Source organism: Pinus tabuliformis, chromosome 2_1, assembly GCF_031772625.1.
Source record: "Pinus tabuliformis cultivar Carrire ecotype Pingquan chromosome 2_1, CPIR1, whole genome shotgun sequence".
NCBI lineage: Eukaryota > Viridiplantae > Streptophyta > Pinopsida > Pinales > Pinaceae > Pinus > Pinus tabuliformis.
The window spans coordinates 517,231,778-517,257,108 of record NC_142299.1 but is presented as its reverse complement, the minus strand read 5'-3'; the positions used below and the strand labels follow the sequence as shown (position 1 = coordinate 517,257,108).

At 37.5% G+C, this 25,331-nt stretch overlaps 1 protein-coding gene across 3 annotated transcripts in view; it reads right to left on the bottom strand.

Annotated features, from left to right (window-relative positions):
- LOC149201225 (uncharacterized) overlaps window positions 1-25,331 on the bottom strand; it is a 324,845-nt gene that overhangs the window by 150,575 nt on the left and 148,939 nt on the right. For all 3 annotated transcript variants that reach the window (XM_089399692.1, XM_089399693.1, XM_089399694.1), the window contains one exon: window positions 10,506-10,722. In XM_089399692.1, coding sequence (XP_089255818.1) covers window positions 10,506-10,722 — 217 coding nt within the window. The remainder of the gene's footprint in view (window positions 1-10,505; window positions 10,723-25,331) is intronic.

The following is a 25,331-nucleotide window of genomic DNA, read 5'->3' as shown; positions in this document are numbered from 1 at the left end:
GTCTTTGAGAGGATTCACACGAACAAGAGAAACAGTTTGGATCAAAAACGGTTAAATCATCTAGTCTATGACCAATACAACCTCTGGCTCAGACGCAACCAATTGCTAAACAAAAGACCTGATTCAAATCCTTGTGTTGGAAGACATTGATCCAACATCAGATTGGGTAGTGGAGAGTCATCCAGCAGAGTTTCATTCTGATGAGGATATTGATTATGATTATGAGACGATAGCATCACTCAAACATAATGTTCAGTTGAATGCAGATCATGATCCACTTGTACCAGCCTCAGCCTCAGGGCCAGCAAGTCCTCCAGTTGCAGGGGCTTCCTCTGCTCAACCACGACAAAAGCGCATATCTCGTCTATCTCATCTTGCAGCTGCTGCACAGCTTGCTAGTGCTACCACCTCTACAGTCGCAGTTGGAGATGATGATGAGGAGGAGCCATGGGGCCCCTGTCTGACTCTGATCCAAAGGTTGATCCAGATGATCTTAGCTCTTCTAGTAGTAGCCAGTAGTAATGGTCACAGTTTACTTTTTTTGTAGAGGCCATTTCTAGCCTCCTTAGTTATGTGTTTTTGTTTTTTTCTCTATATCAGCATCATGTATGTATTGAACAGTGCACTGGGTGTCATTTTGATATAATGGATATATTCATGAGCCTACTTTCATCATATGTTATCTTCTATCTATATTCTAATGTTGTGTGTTTGGAAACATGAATGAAAATCTTTAAAATTATGTTTTATTATAAAAAAAAAAAATATTTAATGTATTTTTTACAACAACCAACCAAGTCATTGAAATCGAGCCGGCCGAGTCGATACCGAGTCGGAGTCGACCCTCAGCCAAGTAGGAGTCGGAGTCGGAGTTTTCAAACATTACCTCTAATTGAGCCTTCATTTCAAATACCTTATTTATTATTTTCACAGCTAAAATTGTTCTTGGTAAAAACTATTGCACTGCTGCAATTTGCTCATTTAAAACCCTAGCTTATAGTTGTCTTAACTATTTTATTGATTTTGTGTGTTCGGGAGAAATATTTCAAACTCTTTAGGGACACCCTAACATTTAGATTCACGCATAGCTCCTATCGACCCAAATTTAGAATTTACTCCATCCACCTCAAATCATAATTTGATATACCTTTATCCTATGGATTTATATTATAGGATACTTAGGGGGCACTTAGCCTAAGGTGTTCTTGGGTTACTTGATCCCTATGACTTACTAGGGAAACCACCCTTGTTGGATTATGTCCTTCACTTGAGAGAGGGGAGTAGTTATCGAGGTGACAGTGGTGACACTCACAAGTTTTACACCTTGCCTAGGTCATCAAGTGAGATACCAAATTGTGTTGTAATAGTACCCAACGCCCCTCATCTAGGGTATGTACCACTAGTTATTCAGTAACTGACCTCCACATTTTGTAGACCCCAATGGCATAGTCAACATGTCGATCAAGGTCCCTGCTAGGTAGGGGCACAATCTCATCACTCTATTCAAGGTGAATAATCTAGCAAAAATGATCAATGCATATGTCCATGAAGCATCTCCAACTTGCTAGAACACATCTTGCTCATCTAACAAGATGAAAACACTTTTATGATAACCACAAAATCTGAGAACTAGCATCTATTTATTTTTTCATGTTCATTTTGTTGCCCTAGTCAATATGATTAATTACTACATCACTTTGTTTATTTATCCATCTCATTAAAAAGCTTCCTTATTATATTGTTGGCGAAATGAACAAAGTTTAATCATTCAAAAATGTCAAAAAAAAAGAAGGCAAATACATAGAAATGTTACAATTTCTGCAAACCTAGCACCAAGTATTTAATTCCTAGCATAAAAGTGATCTCAATCACAATGAAACAAACAAATTACTGAGCAACAAGCTTTTCATTAAAAGAATCCAAACTTACATGGGCTCCTATCTTGGGATAAACGCCCACCTGAGAAAATACAGTATAAAATAACCAATATTCGATCCAACAAATCTTCACTAGATCAATGGTCGATCTCTCTTGCAGATCCAAATCTCCAGCCTCTCGAAACTCCCTCAAACCTAGCACACTACTCACAGAGATGATCCACTCTCAATCTCGTGTTGTTGTAGTGTGTCTATCTCCTCTTCTCGGCCTTGCTTTTATAACTTTACATTGAGCTAAACCACTAACTCTAACCCTAATCTCAAAGTCATTAACGACTAAGATTGGATCCATGGAAAATTTAGGGGCTAATATTCGCAGGTGGGCTAATTTTCCATGGTTTTTCCAAAAAAACGATTCGCCAATTTACATTTTTTATAAAAAATGAGTCGCCCAAATTTTACAATATAAAATTATTTTACCTTAAAAATCGCAACATTATATAGAGAGTGTATATTAAATCATTAAGAATTTGAATAATTTTATAAATACATCTATAAATATTTTATAGTTTTCATATTAGGGACTAGGGAGATTCACCAATGTTTTTAAACTTCAAGATAATTTTCCATCCTTAAATTTTTCCCTGATTGGATCACACCTCACTTGAGATCTACAAATAAGATTAGAACCTACTCACTATAGTAAATTATTTCATTTTTCCTTACTTTCTTTTAGCTCGATAAGCCAACATATTAATATGTGGTTTTTCCTAAGTTCGACTTAGGCTAGGCTACATTAACAACTTGCTCACATTAGAGCAAGTGTTTTAAGGAGAATGTAGGTGACTTATCTACACCTAGACAAAAGGCCTATGCAAAAGTACCCACCTAAGCTCTCCTAGTGGTAAACTTTGATTAGCTCTCCCATAAGATTTCTTGATCTATTACACAAGCAATTGCTATGATTTTTGATGCTAAGCCATCAATTATCCTTCCTCCTGAACAACTTTTAACTATCCAATGAACGCATAGCCTCCATCGTCCCAAGGAGCAAGGCATTGCTCTACCTTGTTCGTGATTAAATTCACTTTTCGACCATAAATATCTCTTTTTCTCATAACCTAATTCGACCCCTTCAAGCGTTGAAGTTGTACCTAGAGTCGGTCTTCATTATGTAAATTTACCATTGATATATTTATTATATTTTTGTCAAAGCATGTTCTTCATGCTTAAATAGTCAAAAAGAGTCCAAAAGAATTTATTTTGAATCAAAAGAAAAAGTATTTGACTCATGTCCCATTTCAACATTTGTAAGAAAATGAAATGTGAATTTTATGTTGAATTGTAAGTCCACAAGTTGACCAAGTTGGCCCTCCTTGGACAAGTCGTCATGGGCCTCCAAGTGACACCTATTTGAATTCCTAGATAGTGATATATAAAAGGAAAGTTCGACCTACTTGGGAGACCATTCATACACACAACAAGAACATATCTAAACCTAGCGAAAAAGAGTAGAATTATGAGTCAAAGAAGAGAGAGAAGACAAGTCAAAAGCAAGGAGAATATTCCAAGTTGACCGAAATTTTGACCTAGTGACAACTCGCACGTGTGGATTGTAATTTCTATAGAAGAGGCCGAAATTTTTGAGATTTTACCAGTTTGGGACAAGTTTGACCAACGTCGACTTTGACTTTGGAGGTGACTTCAAGGAGGGTTTTCTGACTTGGTCACTCAGTGTTTGATTGGTCTAAGTCCTGTATATCTCATTTTGATCTAATTCTATAAGAGAGGGATTGTCAGGTTTCCCCCCTTGTGGGATTTTTCCTTGGCTAGCAGCCTAAGTTTGGTGTCTCTTGTCTCTTTCTAATCTTTATATTTTCCTAAAAGATTGAACATTTCTATAATTGCTTGATGAAGAAAATTTAACAAGTAATACGAAGAAATCTAACATTCACAAGTAATTCAAGAAGGAGAAATTATGTGGTAAACTACTTTACATTTGATTTCTCAACATCAAGATCAAGCGTCCAAACTAGGTCATGGTATTAATTTCTAGGCAAGGAAGATTTTTGCAATTGGAGAGTCTAAATGCCAAGCGTATAGTTGGTTGCCTCAAAATAAACCCTCTTGGTAGGCATTCACTTCACTTTTATCCATAAATTTTCTTTCTCTAGTTGTTTGCCCTAGTTAAACCCTAATTTGGTGTTGCTTCAACTCAGGGGCTTATTTGAGGGTTTCATGTGCCTTGTCTTGTTGAAAATCATTGTTGGAAACTCTTTCCCCTTGCCTTGACCTTTGGCCATCCCAACACTTAACCTACTATCCAAGCCCTAGGCTCGTGCTTCATTAATTCGGCCTCTCTGGATTTTTCAATGCATAGAGGTACAAGGAAAAATATGAAACCCCAAAACCTATAACACACTCCCTTAGAATGAATTCGGCCCAAGGAACTCAACCTCTAGGAAATTAACCTTAGGATGGAATTGGCTTGGAGAACTCGGACCTCTAACAACTCGACCTCCTCCAAATAAGATCAATCTTCCTCTGAAAACTCGACCCTGCAATCTCCTCATACTCAGCCTCCCGGATTCGTCTCAATCCACTCACTCTTTTCCTTCTCTATGCTCCTGGTCCACAAAGCCGCTTAGAGAAAATAGCTCTCTAAATGATGACTCGCTCACACAACCTATGTCTTCACCTCCTCGCTAGGTTCTCTTTATAATCTTCATTGAGTCCAAATCCCTAACCCCAAGCTCCCTTCTAGAACCATCTTGGTAATCAACAGTTGAGATCATTTCTAAGTCACTTAAATAATTAAATTATTTATCCTTAGAAAATGACTCAATAACACAATAATTAATTTACTTTAATTATTATACTTATCCTAAGTTAGACTTAGGAAAGAAGACATAAATCATTTACTCCACCAAGCAATCACGTAGAAGAGGCAAATAGTGTCTTCCACATGCTAAGACAGGAAGCCTATGCAAAAGACCTTTCGAAGCTACCACAAGCCTCAACAAGTTATCCACCCCTAGCCAAAAAGTGGAAGAAAAAGATATGGTGGTAATCATGTTAGAAGATTAACATGTGCTTATGTGGAATTTATTGACCTGGAACATCAACACTACAAATGTTGACCTACAATTCACGAGATAGATGGAAGAAATAGTTCACTATTGTGGCAAGGTGCAGAAAAGAAAATTGTCAATTATAAAACCAACCAGGGATGTCCTCAACAGAAGGCTCATGTTACAGAACATAAAAGGGAGAAGGAATCATTGTTTTCCCAAATATATGCTTGGTACATTGATTCAGGTTCATATATGATGTAGTTTAGCTTCACATCTAGTAATGTTTCTAAATCATAAGCCACAGACTGACCTCCCTATTCAAGAACAGCTCCAATAGGATACTGTGAAGCACCAAACACGATCTCAAAAGGTTTTTTGAGGTCTATTAAGCAAAGCACTATATCTGAACATAATGCTTACATCTATTTCTAGAAACTCACATCCGCTGGCATCTTGGCAATTCACCACTAAGAAGGATTGGTTCATAGAGCAAATTGCCTATTCGTCCAAGGATTCAATCATCTCCAGTGGTGGCAAATTGTACACAGTAGAAAGCAAAGAGAATGTGCATATTCCTTAGGTGGGAAAAACTTGATTTTCCTTACTGTATACAATATGATAGGAATTCAACTTAATCTATTATCGATTAGTCACACTAGGAGGTATGGCACCCAACTATGAGACAATCACAAATCTACATAGTTGACAAGGAGACAAAGAAAACTATTGCTCTTGGCATGAAGGATCATGTAGTGTTCAAACTGGCTGAAATTGGATAGATCAAAGAACATGCATTGTTAGCCAAAATTCCATCGGACATGAGAAAACTTTGGCACTAGTGAAATGGCTTGAACTTCCAGAGATCCAGCAACAAAGTCATGGAGCATGTAGAGCTTGCCAAGCAACGAAACAGCATCAAACGCCATTTAATGAAGGACAATCTTGGAGACCACAGAGAATCCTTCAAACGGTTTATGCAAACATTTGTGGACCAATCAACACAACATAATTATTGATGCTAATTATTTCCTTCTGTTTGTTGTATTAATTATTATAGTAGGAAAACATGGTTGTGTATTCTAAAGTTGAAATATGAAGTATTTAATGAACTTTAAAAGTTTAGAGTGCTAGTAGAAAACTAGTTGGGGTGTTATAGTACGACCCCTAGGTCTTGTTACCCACTGTTTTGTGGGTGATATCTATAGGAGGAAAAAAAAATCCAAGATGGTCCTCAGTCGGAAGCCAGCAACCCCTTGCAGCCGCCAACTAACTTGTTCCATTTCTCCACCACCTGAGCCAGCCATGTGTTCCATCACCCATTTGTCATGATCGTATGTTTGAAGGTGGGCCTTCCAAACCTAAAGGTATGCCTTGTCATTTGGGAATTGTGTACTGTAGTTTTCTTATCATGGAAACTTATGGGCACGGATTAATGGTGGGATTCGGTGGAAAGAGTGGGCTAGGTTTGTGCTCTTGTCCCCTAAACCTCTATTGAATATTATCCTTGCATCCTAGTCCTATGGGATCTCCTTTACTCACCTTTGGGTTTTAGCATGGCACTACATGGGAAACCCCGATTTTGGTTGTGTGGTCCCACTCCCGATACCACCTACATTACTCCCTCTCCACTTATTTGAGCCCCATTCATCTCTTTTCCCATACGGGTCCACATGTGTCCATTGGTTCCACATAGGGTTAGCCTCCTCTTCCCCTTGTCCACACCATGGGTCGGGCCTGGAACGATGCCCCGAAGATTGATGCAGCTAAAAGGAAAGTAAAAAGCATAATTTGGCCACTCTCAACAAGAAATGTACCACACAATGCAAAAGATGGTCGAGACATACAAATTTAGCATGTGGGAAAAAGCCAAACATGAGCTCTATCCCTTTATTCATGGCCATCACCCAGGTTCCTATGGGCCCTAGATGAGCCCCCTCTGTCATTAAGGAACCCGTGATTGTCCCAACCGCTAGTGGGCGATGAACTGCCCCACCTCAAGGGGGTATCCACTGCTACATATTACATATCATACTCTCAATCCCCTAGAGCCCCGAGCAGTTATAAAGAAAAAACAATCAAAGGCAAAAGGCATGTGAAGAAGGATGGAAAAACAAAGGTTGGGGTAACTCATGTACCACGATTGTCTCCCTCCTACATTCATATACCCAGGTGTGGGCTTCCCTTGTTATAATTAGTAATTACCCAATGTACCTTGACATGTAGTACGGATGTTTCCGTTGATCCCCACTCCATTCCATCATACCATTTGCCACCTACCTCTTAAAGGATGTATTATGAACATGTCACCCCCTTTAAAGGTTGAAACCACCTAATAGGGTCCTTGATTAACCCCCTTTTGAGCTTGGAGACACTTGTACTTGCCAAAGCCCACTATCGAAGGGCATGCCACCATTGAGTGCCCCATTGTTCCCATAATTTGTAAGCATTATTACTTGATTATTCTAATGATTCGTTGTATTGGAGGGAAATGGGATGTATTGGATCTTATGCAGGATTGCAGATGGGTCTTCATTTAGGGCTTGCTCTCCCTATACAGGGTCCTAGCCCTCTAGAGGGCCACATCTGCACTTGTAGGGTGAGCATTGAGAGCCATCAGCCTCCACCATAGAAGATATCACTTTTTGGATCCCCAGCATTGTTCATTGATTTCTCATGTCCCACCTTTTTGGATGAAGATGATGCACTTGGTCCACCATGCCCAGTCGGTTCCACAGTTGCACTATACACTTGGCAGATGTTCCAGGATGCCTCCTGTTGCAGATGGATGTTTATATCATCACTCTGGCCCTTACAGAGGGTCTACAAGCAGATTTGACCCATTCAGAGACCCATGAGGATGTCCTTGTGCCCACTTAGCCACTTGGGAGCACCACAGGTTCTTGATTTGATTACAAGGGGCCAACCCCTTGTCCACTATGCTTGGAGTCCTTTTCTTCATTATGGCACCCCTTGGGTTTCATTGGGCCTTCTCAATGGCCCAACGACTCATTATATTGATTATTCTTCCCTCTTGAGAGACATATTTTTCATGTAATGGAGCTATTTCGTGGGTTTATCAACAGTTAGGGTGTTATTTTGCACATTAGAAACACTTTTAGGGGTTTGTTAGGCTAATTAGACCAATTGAACTATTAGAGCCTCATATAAATACAAGTGAGGCCTCATTTGTAAGTCATCATTAGTTGGATTGGATCATATTCTCTTTTGAGATTTTCACTATTCTCTTTGGAGGGAAAAATTGGATGGATGGATGAATTTTGATGTTTGGATCTCTTCACTTTTGTCTTGAAGTTTTTATATTGGCAGATGATGATGATTGGATATACTTGTTCTCACATGTAAGTTCTCCTTTAATGTTATTTTATCATTTTCTTATGTCACATGCATGTTGCTAGGTAATTGTGTTATACTAGGCTGAAATTTGTTGCTTTTCTTGTGTGAAATGGTGGAAATTTGTCTTTTTATAGTGTTGCATCATGTCAAGGGCCATGTTTGAATAAGTAATGTTATTATGTTCCTAACGATATTTTGTTGAAATTTTATCTCGATAAGTCATCACATATTGCACATCGGATTATAAAGACCTTGAAGCAATTGTCACATGCCCTAATTGCCATGCGAAATTGTTTTAAAGGCCTCCTTGATGAAGTGAAACCATCCCAAATATTGGAATCTTCTTGACTCCATTTCTCCCAAAGGATTAGGCACTAGTCCTCCATAAGTAATCACCTTAAAGCATAATTTTCTCACCATTCTCTCTATCTTTCTAGGCCTAGCCTACATAGGTCACCTAGGTCATCAATTATCTCACCATCTAGCCATCCAAACACTGTGATTTTTGGTCCACAACTGTGTTGGAGTTTGCTCTAGAGGCCCTCCGAATTTGAAGCAAATCCAATGGTGGGATCTCAAGATATTGCAAGCGCTATCTTGAGGACCGTTTCTTGCCCTAGGTTTCCCTTTTCTAATGACCTCATTTGGATCATTGCATTCTATTCCAAGAAGATTTGTCCATTGATCCTGTTCTCTTCCACAATCAAGTCAAGCCCCTCGAATGACCAGTCCCTCTTGCTTGACCTAATTTTGGGTCCACTTGGTCCCGTGTGGTCCCATAACTTTTCGAAGGCAATCTCACAAAGACCATTCGAAAACCAAGTTTTCACAAGGGTCTTTAGGACTAGGTCCCTCCTTCACAAAGTTTATTTGCAAAACCTAGCCCTTGAAACTCCCTCGGCCCTTCTTAGAGAGCCTTACACCTTGCTTTCCAAGCAAGCCAGCCATACAATTGAGTCTCTCTCTTGAATAGACCTTAGGAATCACTCCTTATCTCTTCATTGATTCATCCTTCTAGTGATTCCCTTTATACTGGGTATCCTCCCATCGGTGAAAGTCCGTAAAGAGCAGGGAGCTTTAGCTGAGGTGACAATGGGCTATTGCTCCATTGTTTCCCTTGACCTAGTAGTTGCCCTTTTAGGATCCTCTCCTTGGACCCCTGCTAGTTTAAGCGGTAACAAGTCGAACATGGCAGTGAATTCTATTCCAAAGAATTCATTAACTTTTGTACTAAACAAGAGATCAAAAGACAGTTTACTACACGCTACATTCCACAGCTGAGTAGAATGGTTGAGTAACAGAGCCATACTGTCAGAGATGGCCCGGTGCATGATAGAAAACAGCTATGTTCCAAATCGCTTTTGGGCCAAGGTGGTGTTCACAGTAGTATGCATGCTGAATAGATCTCCAACACTAGCGGTGAAGCAGAAGAACCCAGAGGAAGCATGGTCTAGGAGGAAGCCCATAGTCACTCAGCATAAGGATTTTGGCTCTACTGCATATGCCTAGATTCCAAACGAGAAGAGAACCAACTTAGAACCTAAGAGGAAGAAAGAAATGACTAGAGGGTACAACAATAATCATAGAGCCTACCAATTGCTTGATGTTAGCACCAATTAGATGGCCTTTAGCAGAGATGCTGCACTTGATAAAGAAGCTTGACCATTACAGACTTCTTCAGAGATCAATATCACTGAAAAACAACCTGCTGCAGCTAACGATTCAGGTATCAACCTTCAGTCAGCTCCACCTAAAAGGGGGAATGATTCTAAGCATTTAGAAAGGGATCTTGATTTTCATTATGTGGTCTTGTTATCTTTATATACCTCCTGACATACTTAAAAAATACCATATATTTTATCTCACAATTTGATTTGCACAGATCTACTCCAACGGGACGATGTAAAACAATTCTAGGACTGCCAATCCTAGGTATGTGTCAGAAGTGTATAGTTTAAGAAGTAATATATATATATATATATATATATATATATATATATATATATGTGAGTGTGTATGTGTGTGTGTGTGTGTGATCTAGGATACTTGAAACCTTGAGAACTGTAATTAAACCCCAGGAAATATATAAACCCACATCTTCGTTTTTATTTTTCATGAACAAATTACAACTACATTTGCCATCATTTATAACCAAATAATACATTAATAATATACGTGTATGTCAACTGAAGCAGAATACCTCTGCGGCTTGAAGTGCCATAGTCTCTGTCATTACTTTTATTGTTAGTCCATGCTCCACTGTAGATGTTTCTGTGATGCAGTTTATCCCAAACTGGCAAATTGAGCCACCCATTGCAGGAATACAAGTTTTCAAAGATAATTTAATGCAACCATCAGTAAAGCTAATGTCCTTCATTTGGCAAAGTAAATCCTCAAACATTATGGCGGCTTCAATCCTGCAGAAAAATAATAGCCTTCTTTTACTTCAGATATCATGAAAACAACAACTTATAATATCCACAACATAGATATAATAATAAAAAATAAAAATAAAATAGTTCTTATTCATCTGTTTCATCTAAACAAGAAAACCTTATATCACAACTTATGAAAAGAACTCATAAACCTCGTATAGGATGCTAACGAAAATTTCTGGCTCTGATTAAAAAATAAATCTGGAAAACAAGTACAGCATGAACATAAAACAATTTAGATTAATGGGACTAAAAATTATAAAAATGTGGCAAGGAAGTCATTGGCAGCTTTATAATATAAGAAAAACACGTGAAATAATCACAGATGAAGACAGTAAAAAAGGGCACATCACATTTCAAATTTAATTAGGTTAGCCAAGAATAGCGTTATGAAGTGGGTGGTTCATTATCCATTTTGCACACAGCACAGAAATTATATAGAACACAAAACACAAGTAAATATATTAAAGATATAATTAATATTGAAATAAATGAGGGAAGATAGCTGATACACTTACAATGGCAAGTATAAATACAGGAGATGGGTGATAAATCATGCCTTCCAGTAGAAATGGAGATATATTAGATTTACAATAATAATTAATATTAAATAGCCAATTTCTTTGTACCTAGCCAAATCTGTAAATAAGAATCTAATGAATATTGTTAAGAAGATTATGGGAGAAAACAAAAAAAAAATGGGATATGAAAATTAAATGTACACTACGGGAATATTGTACCACAACTAAGACACCCAAAGGAAAAGCCCCATTTGAATTAGTATATGGATTGAAAGAAAAACTGCCGATTAACCTCCAGATTCCTACCCTTCGCCTTATGTGACAATTTATGATTGATAAGGAATAGTCTCAAGGAAGGATTGATCATTGACCAACTTATAGAATTGAATGAATCTAGGAGGCATACTTTTGATCAAATCGTAAAGAATCAAGATAAAATCAACGGTATTTTTTATCATAAAGCGAGACAAAAATATTTTGACATAGCAGACCATGTACTTATACAGGATAAAAGAGAAGACCTATGGCTTACTCCTTATCAAGCAAAGAAGAAGTCTGGAATTAACTCCTATTTAGTCAAAACTGATGGAGAGAAATTACCCATACTTGTTAATGGGTCCCTTCTAAATGTTGATTCTGTAGCTTCAGAAGGTCTTCTGCATAGGGTAGTGTCGTGCATGCAGGAGAAGAAAAGGTTTTGACTTTGAAAAAAGTGCATTGATTAATTATTTAAATCATATTGACTTTGAGATAATGTTTATCTAAGGATAAATAATTAATTTTTAAAGTGCTTAGATCTAATTTTGTTAAAATTAGCAACTAGGGCCAAACTCCATATTGGTCATCTTATTTATGACAGCTGATATTTTTCTTGAGTTCCTCTCTCCGAGAGGTGTAGGATTGACCTAAAGATCATCCAATTCTGACATGTACAAATGAAGATATGAATTTATTTATGTTATGGACAAATTGTCAAGATCGGCCAGCAAACTCATGTAGGCTCAAAAGCCCAACAATCATGTCTATTCACCCTCCATGTTAGCCTATAAATACGTGATGCCTCATCCTCATTTGGACATCACTCACATTCATCTTTCTCTCTCTTTCATTGGTTGGGTATGGATTTCTAGGCAGCAACTCTCTCCACACGTGTCAAGGAAAGGAAGGGCATTTTCTGTTTCTGCGTTGACCAAGTTTGACTGAATTTTCAGACGCTGTTTTTGGGCTGCATTGACCTGTTTTTGTGATTTTGGGTGGAGGAATTCTGTCCTAGCAAGCCGCATTTATCAGCACAGAAATCGAGGCAATCTGTTGACTGTTTGACCAGAATTGACTATGGTTAGGGCTGACCACAGGTTGACTGTTTGACCAGACTTTAACTGAACAGAATTTGACTGTTTTGAGGGCTGTTTCATCTTGCTGTTTGGAGGCCGAAGTTGACTGAAGTTGACCGAATCTTTGAGGGTCAAATCTGCCCTGTTGACTTTTCTGGTTGGGGCTCTTTTGCTGCTGTCATAAATTATCAGATTTGTAAATTGTACAATCTCTCTCTCTGTTGAACTATTGAAGACTAAAAGAGGAATTGCTCAATGGTTTCCCCATATTGGGGTTTGTCCATCGCTGGTGCCACATCTTGTGTCCTCTTGTCTTGGCTTGTCTTCTACTATTTATGTTTATGTTCTATCTGCATTTTACTATCATATTGATGTGATTGCTAAACTAGATATTGATATAGGGCTAATAAAAAAATTGAAGTAAAATTGCTCTAAAGCATAGAACATACCATTGTTGCCTCTTGATCAAAGAACGCTAGGATTTAATCCTAGCCCTCAATCACTTTGGATATTGGGGATTTGGCCAATGCGGAAATTACAAAGAGAACCTGTGGGAGAGGATGAAGACACATTGTATTGCTACTATGGAGAGAGTGATCTTCTCAAGGAGTGAGACACTCCAGCATTGAAGAGAAGCAAAAAGGACTGCTGCAGGAGAATTTAGAGAGTAAATTTCAGGGAGGCTAAGCCTAGGAGAGAGAGGTCAAATTACTGAAGAGGACGGTCAGATTCTAGAGGGAGGCTAAATTATCAAGGGGCCAATTTTTCGCTAGTGTGCAGGGATTGTACAAGGAAAGAATGATGGACTGAGTTAACTGGTACAGGAGGCTGATTTTCAGCACAGAAATTTTCAGGAGGTTCAAGTTCTAGGAGGGTCGAATTCCTTGAGCCCAACTTTCCAAAGGGGTCGATTTCCAAGATCTAGAAGTTGTAATTTTTCTGTGTATTTTCTGTGGGTTTAGGCCCCAGTTTTGCTGAGTGATATAAAGTGAAGTAACATTGTTTCAGGCATAATTTTTTTGCTAAAGTGTGATTCATTGATTTCCCTATTTTTGTTTCCACTTCAACTTTAATTTTTGAAAGTTAAAAGGGGCCAAGATGGCTGGTAGAGTAAGCTAATTTCCAGGGAAGAAATTTTCAGGAGGGTCAAGTTCCGGGAGGGCAGATTAACTTGAGGTCAATTTCGAGGATGCAGCAGCTATAATTTTCTTTGTATTATTTGTGGGTATAGGCCCTAATTTTCCTAAGTAATATAAAGCAAATGAAGATTGTTTTGTTGAGAAATCTATAGGGCAATAGCTAGCATGATTTCTCTTATACTTGATAACATTTTGTGATGTCTTTTTACTAATCTTACTTATTAGCTTCTTCTTGTATTATTATGTTATTATTATCATCAAACAACTATCAAAACAAGAAGATCAACAGTACACAAGAACACAGGATATAGGTTGCAAGCCAGGGCCAAAATATCTCCACTTGAGAGGAAAACCTAAAAATCCCTTCTCTTCTTATAGATTCTTCAATTGATAAATTCCAAGACCTCTAGACCAAAACCAATACCCTTCCAAGGCCAAGTCCGACCTTCTTGATTATGTGGTTCCTTTGTTAAAGTCAAGCCCAGTCAAATCTCTTCTAGCAGCACAACTTCGACCCCCAGCTATAGAATTTCGGCCTCTACTGCAGGTCGGAAATTTCCGACACTTCCAGCAACAGTTGCTTTCACACGTGTAAGCTAATATAGGGCTTCCAAGGCTTCTTGAGACCTTCGCTTGAGTTTCTCCTTTTTCTAGGGCTTGAGGATGACAGAATCAGCCTTCATTCGACCTTCTTTCTGTTGAAGAATGTAACTAGTCTCGGTCTTCATAATGTATTTAAGTCATGATGTAATGTATCTATCAAAAAATAATAATAATAAATTTTATTATTAAATAAATTGATTTATTAAAGCATGGGTTTCATGCTTGGATCAATTGTTTTTAGGTCAAAGACTCCATTGTAGGCTTCTAGGGTTTATGTCAAGTGTCATTTTCCATGTAATAATGTAAACTTGTAAAGAACCCTTCTTGGGATTTATTGTCAAGAAAGAAATTTATTTTCATGTAAATTAGGACTTCTAGGCTTCCTCCACCAAATCGGCCTCAAACTGGATAAGTCAGCCCAAACTGAGGGGCAGAAAGTTGAAACTACTATATAAATGTAGCAACTCAACCTCATTTGGAGCACTCATCAACAAGCTCAATCTACAACTTCTAGGCAACAAAAAGTGTGAAATTTGTGGGAGAAGAAGGAAGAATCTAGCAAAGAAGAAGAAGGATATTATCTTGCAGTAAAACCCGAAATTTCTTTCTCCTATCCCACACGTGCGAAGTTCTGGAGTGCTCCTGGAGGGCCAAAATTCTGCGGTAGCAGGGAGGCTGAAAATTTTGTAGTTGGGGTCAAAGTTTTGTAGTTGGGAAGACAATGTTTTGGGTTGTTGTTGCTCTGAAGCTATTGGATAAGAAGAGACTACTAAATCATCTTGGAAAGCTGACTTGGTGGAGGAGGAAGTTTTGTTGGTCTACGGTCCTCGTCCTGTTGAACACTGGAGTGGCACCTGATGATTATATGAAGACTCCATGCCCAAGGATGTACCAAACGACACGTGTACTATCAAATGTCATCAAATCACCAGATTTTTTAAACTCTACTTCTACTTCTCATCATTTTCTCTTGTATCTAGATTCCACACCCTTTGGGGAATTGTAATAAGTGATGCTACTAATGATGAGTTTTGAATCTGTAACAGGCCTATGTAGCTTGGGACCTTGCCAACAGGTGAGTATTACTCTGGGAGGTTTTTTTCACTTGCTTAATTATCATCTCCCTACCAAGACTTTATAATTAATCGAGTTTTTTCCTCCAAATTTACCCCAAAGTCGGAGTACGGCTTGATGGTGAGGCCTTGGGTGAGTCCTAGTGTCTAGAGTCGATATATATTACCATACTAGATCACACAAAAAGAGTTGTGGAATTTGACTTGGTCTAGTTAGTACTTGGTCTAATTAGTCATTTTTTAATTTTTAGATTTCCCGTAGGATAAAAAATGCAATAAAAATTGTATATGTAATGTAATAAGTGTTGTCTAGAGAAGTTGTATGGGATATGAGTAATAAAAATTACACCTTTCACACTCAACTTTCTACTTTGACACACTTTGAGGGGTTAATAATGTGTTATGGACCCTCAAAACCCATATTTCCTAAGTTTAATGGAAATTGTGGCATTTAATTAGGCTAGAATTAAATAAAATAGAGAGAAATAAATTATTCTATGTGACAGAATGACGTGGAAATGACTTGGAAATTATCCTAAGTCAAAGGGTTGAGTCAAGAGAAATGTGCAGGATGACTGAGCACACTGCATCATAATTTCACCATTATTTCATAAAACCGAATTTCCCAGAGATAAAGCAACAATTGCACATGTGGAAAATCAAATTTATTAGGAGAGTTCATGCACTGGAAGAATATTCTATGGAATATTTGGATTGAAGATTATGTGGGGCCTCATCTCATAGTTATCTTGGGTGCTTCTACTCTTAGCACTTCACTTGGAGGATTACGAGTTTCCCTTGGAGGAGATCACGCAGTTCCTATGAGTCTACACTGAGCTTTCTTTGAGATCATCATCTGAGGTTGTCAACACTTAGCTCGAGTTTGGATTTGGTGGATTGGAGTTGTCTCATCTCTTGGGTTCACTCATGAATGAGTTTACTATGCCATATATAGAATTTGATTTCCCTTGAGGTGCACATATGGAATTCGATTTTGCTCTAGTGTCTCTATCTTCTCCACATCGAACTTGACTTATCTTTCCTTGGGATTTGCTCCAAGTTCAGTTCTCACATGCATTCTTCCTTGGGATTTGCTCCCAACTCTCTATATAATAAGGCTATGCGCTCTCATATGGTATCATGTTATGAGTTGTTGGGCTTGAGGAAACTCTATCATTTTGTACTTGTATACTTTCTTAATATAATCAAGACTTTGGGGCTATTTAGCCGGTGTTCTCTTGGTGTTATGAGATGATATTCTTTCATGCTATTGCTATTGTGTTTAATTTCTTTTGCATATTGAATTAATATTAATTTATACTTGCCATTTTACTAGGATTGATATGTGCAAGCTATCTTGCACATATCTTTGATTTAGAGTAGTGTTCTAGAGATAAGCTTACCAATTCATTTTAGGAATGTTTGGTCTATCTTATTCATTATATTTCTCTAATCCTTTGCAAATTAATACTTGTTCAAGTGTGTAGGAAAGATCTTTTATATTGTGTGCAGGAATCCATCTGGAAGTAGGAGAAATCTCAATTAGATCAACTCACTCCTAAAGTCAAAGCGATCCAAGACCCAACCATTTTTTTGCTCCAAGTCTTCCATCCAACGAAGAGCAAGAGAGAGTTTTCTTATAATATAGCTACTTGATCATCCATTTAAATTTAAAATACTTATTTGATTCTAGCTCTTTCAAAGCTATATATGTTATTCAATAGTCATTTCCAAAGCTAGGCAAGTATGGCGGTTCACTCCCATTACTTGAGCTAATATTTTGTATATTAAATTGTAGTTTAGTTTTGGTTTCTTTTTTCCTAGTTTCACATTGGCAATTGGTTTTGTTTTGCAGCCCATAAGCTTGAGCATGGAGTAGCAAGGAGTTTGAGGAGAAGCATTGGGAAACTACTCACTTGTATGCATGCAGGACCCCCTCACGCTATTCAAGGACTGATTTCTAGAGAGGTCATAAGCATTTGAGGGAGAGCTGCAAACTCATCTAGGCCATGCACCTTTTGAGCCTTGTAAATCTCCTTTGGAGAGTTTTTTCCATGTTCAAGCTTGTTGTTGTTATATTTTTGGGAGAGATTCTAACTTTGTTAGATTCCTATCTTTGTAAAGATCTCTCTCATATTGTGGGCAGCGCTCTTAGAGGCATTTTTACCTATTTCAAGTGCTAATAAAAGATAAAAAAATTGTTTGAGGGAACTTGGAATTTTTCCCTCCCCTTCCTCACTTAGAGATGGGATTCTTGTCGGTGGACTAATTTTGCTTCTATTTTTTCTTAGCTTTCTAGCTCTTAATTTCATTTTGTGCATGGTTAAAATTAACACATTTCATTCCACATGCAATTTTTCCTAATCTTGTATTTAAAGTAATTCTTACATGCATAAGCTTTAAAACTATAAACTTGAGCAAATATTATCCCATGTGTAAACACTTCATACTTTGGCAAATTTTAATTGTTTCATAATTTCTTAAGTACATGCTTTACTACTTGGTCAATTTATACTATATGTCATGAAACTATTGGAACACTATCATTTATTTGAAACAAATTGTAGCTTAAAGCAATCTATTCCATTTTAAGTGTCTATTTACCATTTAATGGTGCACACACTTATGAGCTCATTTACGTTCTAGTCTCTCAAGTTTTGCAACTATCTTATTTCTATTTGAAGCATTTACATGTAGCATTATTTTAATTGAGGAATTAACACAATTTTCACTTCATCTAGGCATTTTAGTATAGGAAGGCCCCAAACCTCATTAAAATTTTACTTCCCACATAAGTTGGTTGAAGCAAATTTCTTAGAGACCCTCTACTCCTCTATGGACTTCTCACTGTGAGATCCATATCTTTGAGCGAAGGTGAGAATTGAAGATTGAAGAGTTCAATTGCAATCTTGTTATAGAGGTAATTAATAAAATTAACCAAGAGCATTTTCCATCACATTTATTTTACTTGTCTCTTGATGTTTTGAGTTGTTATATTGCAAAGTTTATTTTCAAGGAATATTTCAAAACAAGTATTGTGATTTTTCAAATTGGTAATAAGTGTTTTCATTTCATGTTCAAGTCTAATTTCATATTGACATCTTGATTTAGCATTTAGCATCTCCTATTCTACTTTTTTCAAAGTAAATTTTCTAACTGTCGAGTTTTGGCAAGATATGTTTTGATTTATGATTTGATTTTATATCTTACAAATATCTTGTGCTAACAAAGACTTACTTAAGGCACTTGAATCCCCAAAAAAAATCTAAACTAACTTCTTTTGTTTGCATTTCAGGGTTACTTCGTTTTCATTATTGGAAGCATTCCATCTTTACTTTGAACAAATGTATATTTTATTTCGTCAAGCAAATTCTTTATAAGGCACTGGTTTTATGGTTTCCTCATGTTAATGATTTTCATTGTTATTGCTCATAGATCATAAAAGTAATCCATTTTCACTATAACACTCTCCTAGCTCTTTTAACTTAACTTTTCATTAGGGACCACCCCCTTTAGCTAACCTAAGAGATAGCTTAGACGAAAACAGCCAAGAACAATGTGACAACCCCTTCTCTGAGTTCCCTATCACCTACCACACTTTGTGGGGTTGAAGCCTTTTCTCACTAACTTGTAGGTAGTTGTAGGCAGCAAGAGTAACAAGTCCATCTCATTTTGAATTACTGAAAGAAGAGTTCTTGATTGGGTTTTCCCCTATATAGGAGTTTTATCCCTGGTTGAGTGCTTACATCTGGTGCCCTGATCTTCATGTTCTTGCTTTGGTAATTGCTTGATGAACTAAGATAATATAACAACCTAAGTAAGAAATAAGAATTCAAAGATATCACAAGTAATTATGAACTAGAGAAAATCTTTCCGCCTTTCTGATTTTCTATACTTTCTCCAAGTTCGATCCTGCAACAGCGAAACCCTAACCTAGCAGCAGAAAACCATAGTCTCCTTCCTTCGCACGTGTGATGAGAGAGAGAAATAACTCAATCACTTGATCTGTGTCCTTCTTTTTCCTTCACTAGCCTTTTTCTTCTTCTCCTTCTCTTGCTTGATGAGAGAATGAATTGCATCCATAGGAGGTCGAGTTCCCTCCTATATATAGGCTTCCAAGGTGGATGAAGTACGCCAAATTATGCTAACTTCTTAGCTGCCAGGCTGACTTGGTCTTAGACGGTATTTTAACACTTTCAAATACAAAAATAATTCTTTTTACAAGTTACAATGGATCCAATGGGGTCTTCAACTTATGGCAATGACTCTTTTGACTTCTTGACCTACAACAAACCCTAGAAGCACTTAATGGGTGCTTGACCTATAAAATAAAAGGCCTTGTGCATGAAACTCGTGCTCCAAAAATAACAATAATAATTTGCTTTCATTTTACAATATACAAGAATCAAAAGTACATTCCATATTTATGAATACCGAACCTAGTTACACATTTTCCAAGATAAAGCTCATCAGGTCCCCACCAAACTTCCAGTCCCAAGTATAAGTGCAACAGTATTAGATCCTTCATGTCAAATTTTGCTGCCAGTTTCTTCTTGCATTTTTGAATACAACCTTTCACAATTGCCATGAGAAGATTATACACATACAAAAGAATGATTACGGGCTCATCCTTCATAGCCATGATATAGAGACTCGGATTAGCAGAACTCTTTGAGAAGCCCAATCTTTGTAAGTATGCATCCATCCTTGCATACCATGACCTTGGTGCTTGCTTAAGGCCATACAATGCCTTCTTTAACCCGCAAACATAAGTTTCTCTACCTTTGACTTCAAATCCCAAGGGCTGCTCTATATAGACTCCTTCATCAATAGTGTCATTCAGGAATGCAGTCTTGACGTCCATTTGATGGATGTTCCATCCCATCGATGCTACCAAAGAGAATAGTGAACATATAGTTGTATAACTTGTTGTAAGTGCAAATGTCTCTTCATAATCGATGCCTTCCTATTGAGAGAAGCCCCTAGTTAGAAATCTTGCTTTATATTTATCAATGCTTCCATTTGTTGCATGTTTAATCTTGTAGAGCCACTTGGAAGTTACCACAGATTTGTCTTCAGGCCTAAGTACAATCTCCCAAACTCCATTTTTCATTATTGATTGATACTCTTCATTCATGGCATCTTTCCATTCTTGATGTTTGACAACCTCTTCAAAGGTGGATGGTTCTACTTCTATTAGCTTTGTCATATAGGTTGCATACCCAAAATATCTTTTGGGCTTCTTAATTTCCCTAAATGTGCCTTTGGCTGCTCCATGTCCCTCTGCATCTAAAAGAGTAGATTTCAACCAATTAGGTCTCTTTCTACTTTCAGGGATGACCACATGTTCCACAGGTTCACTGCAACCTTCATTTTCATGATTTGAATCTTCTTCCCCCCTCGTACATTCCTCTTCAAATATAGGAAGTTCTTTGTCATCATAGTCCATTGGGAGGTTTTTCGATTTCTTAAACATGATTTGAATCTTCTTCCCCCCTAGTACATTCCTCTTCAAATATAGGAAGTTCTTTGTCATCATAGTCCATTGGGAGGTTTCTCAATTTCTTAAATGCAATACTTTCATCAAATGTCACATCTCGACTAACTTAAATTCAATGTCCTTCCTTTATGTAGATCCTATATGCCTTTGAAGTATTACTATAGCCAACAAATGTTCCCTTCATGCTTGTAGGATCAACCTTCTTTCTTTTATCCTTTGGTATGTGAATATAGACAGGACAGTCAAATATTCAAAGATGGTCGACGCTTGGTTTTCTTCCCATTGAATGCTTCTTTAGGAGTCATGATGTCTAGTGATCTATGGGGACTTCAATTTTGAATATATACAACAATCTTTGTTGCTTCATCCCACAGAAATTTCGGCAAAACTTGATCATGTAAGATGGCTCTTACACTTTCTTCACTAGATCGATTCTTTCGTTCTGCAACTCCATTTTGTTCGGGATTGTGTGGGTCTATCAGCTCCCTCTTAATCCCGGACTCCTTAGAGAAAGTTATGATTTCCTTTGAAGTATACTCTACTCCATTATCGGACCTTAGAATCTTTATTCTTCTTTCTATAAGGCTTTCCACTTCAGCTTTGAATTATTGAAGTTTGATGAATACTTCATCCATAGATTTTAGCAAATAAACCCAAGTTTTCCTTGAATGGTCATCAATGAATGACACATAACATAGATGACCTCCAAGAGACTTTGTAGACATAGGACCACAAACATCAGAATGAATGAGATCCAGAATTTCTTTTGACCTTGAAACACAGCTTTTGAATGGTCTCTTGACATTTTTGCCTAATCCACATCCCTTGCATACTCCTTCATGATCCCTGTTGCATTCGGGGATACCATTCACCATTGAATTTAGAGTTGGTAAGATTTTGTAGTCAAGGTGACCAAACCTTCTATGCCAAAGTTCACATGGACTTACTTCAATGTGAACTAAATCTTGAGAGAGATGAGTTAATAATCGGTAGAGTCTTCCTTCACGAATCCCAATCATCTTTGCATTTTTGATGCTAGAGTTTTTATCCCATACTTCAACCTTTCCATCTATAAAAGCGACTTTATATCCCTCATCTTCTAGACATAAAACAGAAAGTAGATTCCTTTGCAAACCTGGAACAAATAGAATGTTGTTGAGATGAATACTTCCTCCATTTTCTAGCTCCCCCGAGGTTGATCCAATTCCTCTTACAGGATAGCTCTTCTTGTCACCAAGCTCAATGGAGTAAGAGTATTTTCCTCTTGATAAGGTTTTTAGTTGCTTGTGCTCACTTGTCATATGTTTGGATGCTCCATTGTCGATTACCCAAATGTTCTCATCTTCAAATGTGCCAGTAAGTGCTGAGAATAAGCCTTAATCTTTCATAGAAGTCTTGGCCATACTCTTCTTGATGGATAATAGGAGATTCCACAATGTTTTGATACCTTTCTTGAGATGACTCGCTACCATAGAACACTTCTTCAAAGACTTCTTCAAGGATGTAGTGATCTCCATCGTGCCCTTAGCCAACCTTAGCTTTGATCCCATGTTGAGAAATCGATAGGGCAATAGATAGGATGATTTCTCTTATACTTGATAATTGTTTCTAATGTCTTTTTACTTTTCTTATTTATTAACTTCTTCTTGTATTATTATGTTATTCTTATCATCAAATAGCTATCAAAACAAGAAGATCAACAATACACAACAACTCGGGGTATAGGTTGCAAGCCAAGGCCAAAACCTCTCCACTTGAAAGGAAAATCCACAAATATCTTTTCTTCTTATAGACTCTTCAATTGAAGAATTCCAAGACCTCTAGACCAAGACCAATACCCTTCCAAGACCAAGTCTAACCTTCCTGATGATGTGCTTCCTTTGTCCAAGTCAAACCAAATCAATTTTTTTCCCGTAGCTCAACTTCGACCCCTGCCTACAAAATTCCAGCCTCTACTTCAAGTCTGAAATTTTTACCCCTTCTAGCAATAGTTGCTTCCACACGTGTGAGCTAATTTAACGCTTCCAAAGCTTCCTCAGACCTTTGCTTGAGTTTCTCCTTCTTCTAGGGTTTGAGGATAACCTAATGAGCCTTCCTTCAACCTTCATTATGGACTTTCTCCAAGTTCGATCCTACGGAATCAAAACCCTAACCTCGCAGCAAAAACCCTAGTCTCCTTCCTTCACATGCGTGATGATAGCGAGAGAGAAATAACCCAATCGCTTGATCTTTGTCCTTCTTCCTTCACTAAACTTTTTCTTCTTCTCCCTTGCTTGCTTGATGAGAGAATGAATTGTCTCCATAGGAGGTCGAGTTCCCTCCTATATATAAGCCTCCAATGTGGAGGAAGTACCCCAAATTATGCAGACATCTTAGCTAGCAGGCCCACTTGATCTTGGAAGGTATTTTAACACTTTTAAATAGAAAAATAATTCATTTTACAACTTAGAATGTGCCCGATGGGGTCTTCATCATATGACAATGACTCTTTTGACTTTTAGACCTAGGACAAACCCTAGAAGCACTCAATGGGTGCTTAACCTCTAAAATAAAAGACCTTGTGCATGAAACCCATGCTTCAAAACAACAATAATTTTTTTCCTTTCATTTTACAATATACAAGAATCAAAAGTAGATTTCATATTTATGAAGACTGAACCTAGTTACACATTTTTCAACATGTTTCGGGTGGAAATTTTCTACTACAGTGTTATTGATTAATTTCCCTAGGTTTATTTCTATTGCAGGTTTCGTTTATGAAAACTAAAATACCAACGATTTTATTTTCTAGCAATTTTCAAATATTATTTAGTAAATATTTTTTGGGTATCAAATAAATTGTTGAGCTATGAATAAATCAAATCTGGCAGCAGACATTTAACATGGTATCGGATACGTGGGAGATCATGCAGCACAAGGGTTTTCCAGCAGCAAAAGTATTGCTTTGCAACAAGGGTTTTGTGGTTGAAATCGATCTGATGAGATGACATCAACTAGGGGGCTGTAAACTTCAGTCAATGGAAGGAGAGGATCACCATTGTTTTGATGGTAAATAGTGTGAAATTTCCTTAATTGCAACAACTAGAATTTAATCTTCTGACTTATGCAGTTTATTCGTCTTCAGAAAATTAATGCTGCAAATAATGATTAATTCACTATAGCAATCTTCAGAAATATAGGAACTAATAAAATAATGCGCACACACAAAATTATTGACGCAAAAAAATTTGGACAATAGTCCTTAGAAAAACCCCAATGTGGGGAAAACCAATTTTGCAGATGAGGGTTTATATTATTATTAAATCTTCAGCAAAATTGAGAAATACAACAATTGTTTGTCTCTCACTGGCTAAGCTCCGATATACAATTTTCTCCACTAGAAAATCAATTTGGAAATTCAAGTTTCCTCTGCAAATAAACTCAGCCTCCTCAATGCAATTCGCACTTCTTGCCTGCTCTACGCACTTCACCATTAAATTATCATTCATTTAACAGAAGATTGTCATGTAAAATATAATAGATAAAGTGCATGCAATTCCATAAAACGATAGGCAGAAAATAATCTCAGCTTTATTATCATATAAATTAGGATTTACATGTTGATACAATAAAATACCTGAGATGGGAAACTGACCTCGAGAATCTACTCCAATACTATGTTGGCTCTCCAAAACTGAACTAAAATATCATTGTTCAACTCTCCTGCGAATTTTGGATGAATTCACCAAGGGGAGATGGATACTCGCCCAATCTCACTAAATCACGCTAAGGTTTTCGTCCTGGGGCTACTACAAGAGTAGAGAACCAGGTTCTCAACCTCTCATACAAGAAGAAATAACAAATCCAAGATGTACTTCCAATGGCCTCCGCCTCCTTTTTATAAATCTGATGGACCCCTCTAGAACCTCCTATTTTATTATTATTTTAATCATTGGGCTCATTTCCCTCTTTTGTTTCAATTAAAATACTATTTTTTTAATGTGGGAAAAGGGTAAATCGATCATGACGCTTGCTCAGGTCACTAAAGATCCCTACTAAACATCACATCTTGTAGATCTTCTCGTTCTGGTTCCAACGAGTTATTACATTAAGGTGTTTCCTCAAGTATTCCTCTTGGAAAGCCACCTTAAGCGTAATTAAATGAGTTATGCGCAATAATAACCCTGTTTCACGGGAATTATCAAAATGCAATGGAACGAGGAGCGAGTTGTGCGGAATCAATCCTGATGATGGAGGATGGCAAGTGAACTCCTCCAGACCCCATAAAACATCTCCTAAAGCCCCTAGGCCCGTTGATGAAGTAAACCTGCACCTATGTCCTATCTGCCACCAACCCTAGAAGTCCATCATAACCATGCCATAAGAAACACCAGAAAAAGGAACATCACAAGTCCTCCCACCCCAAGATTGCTTTCCCTCAA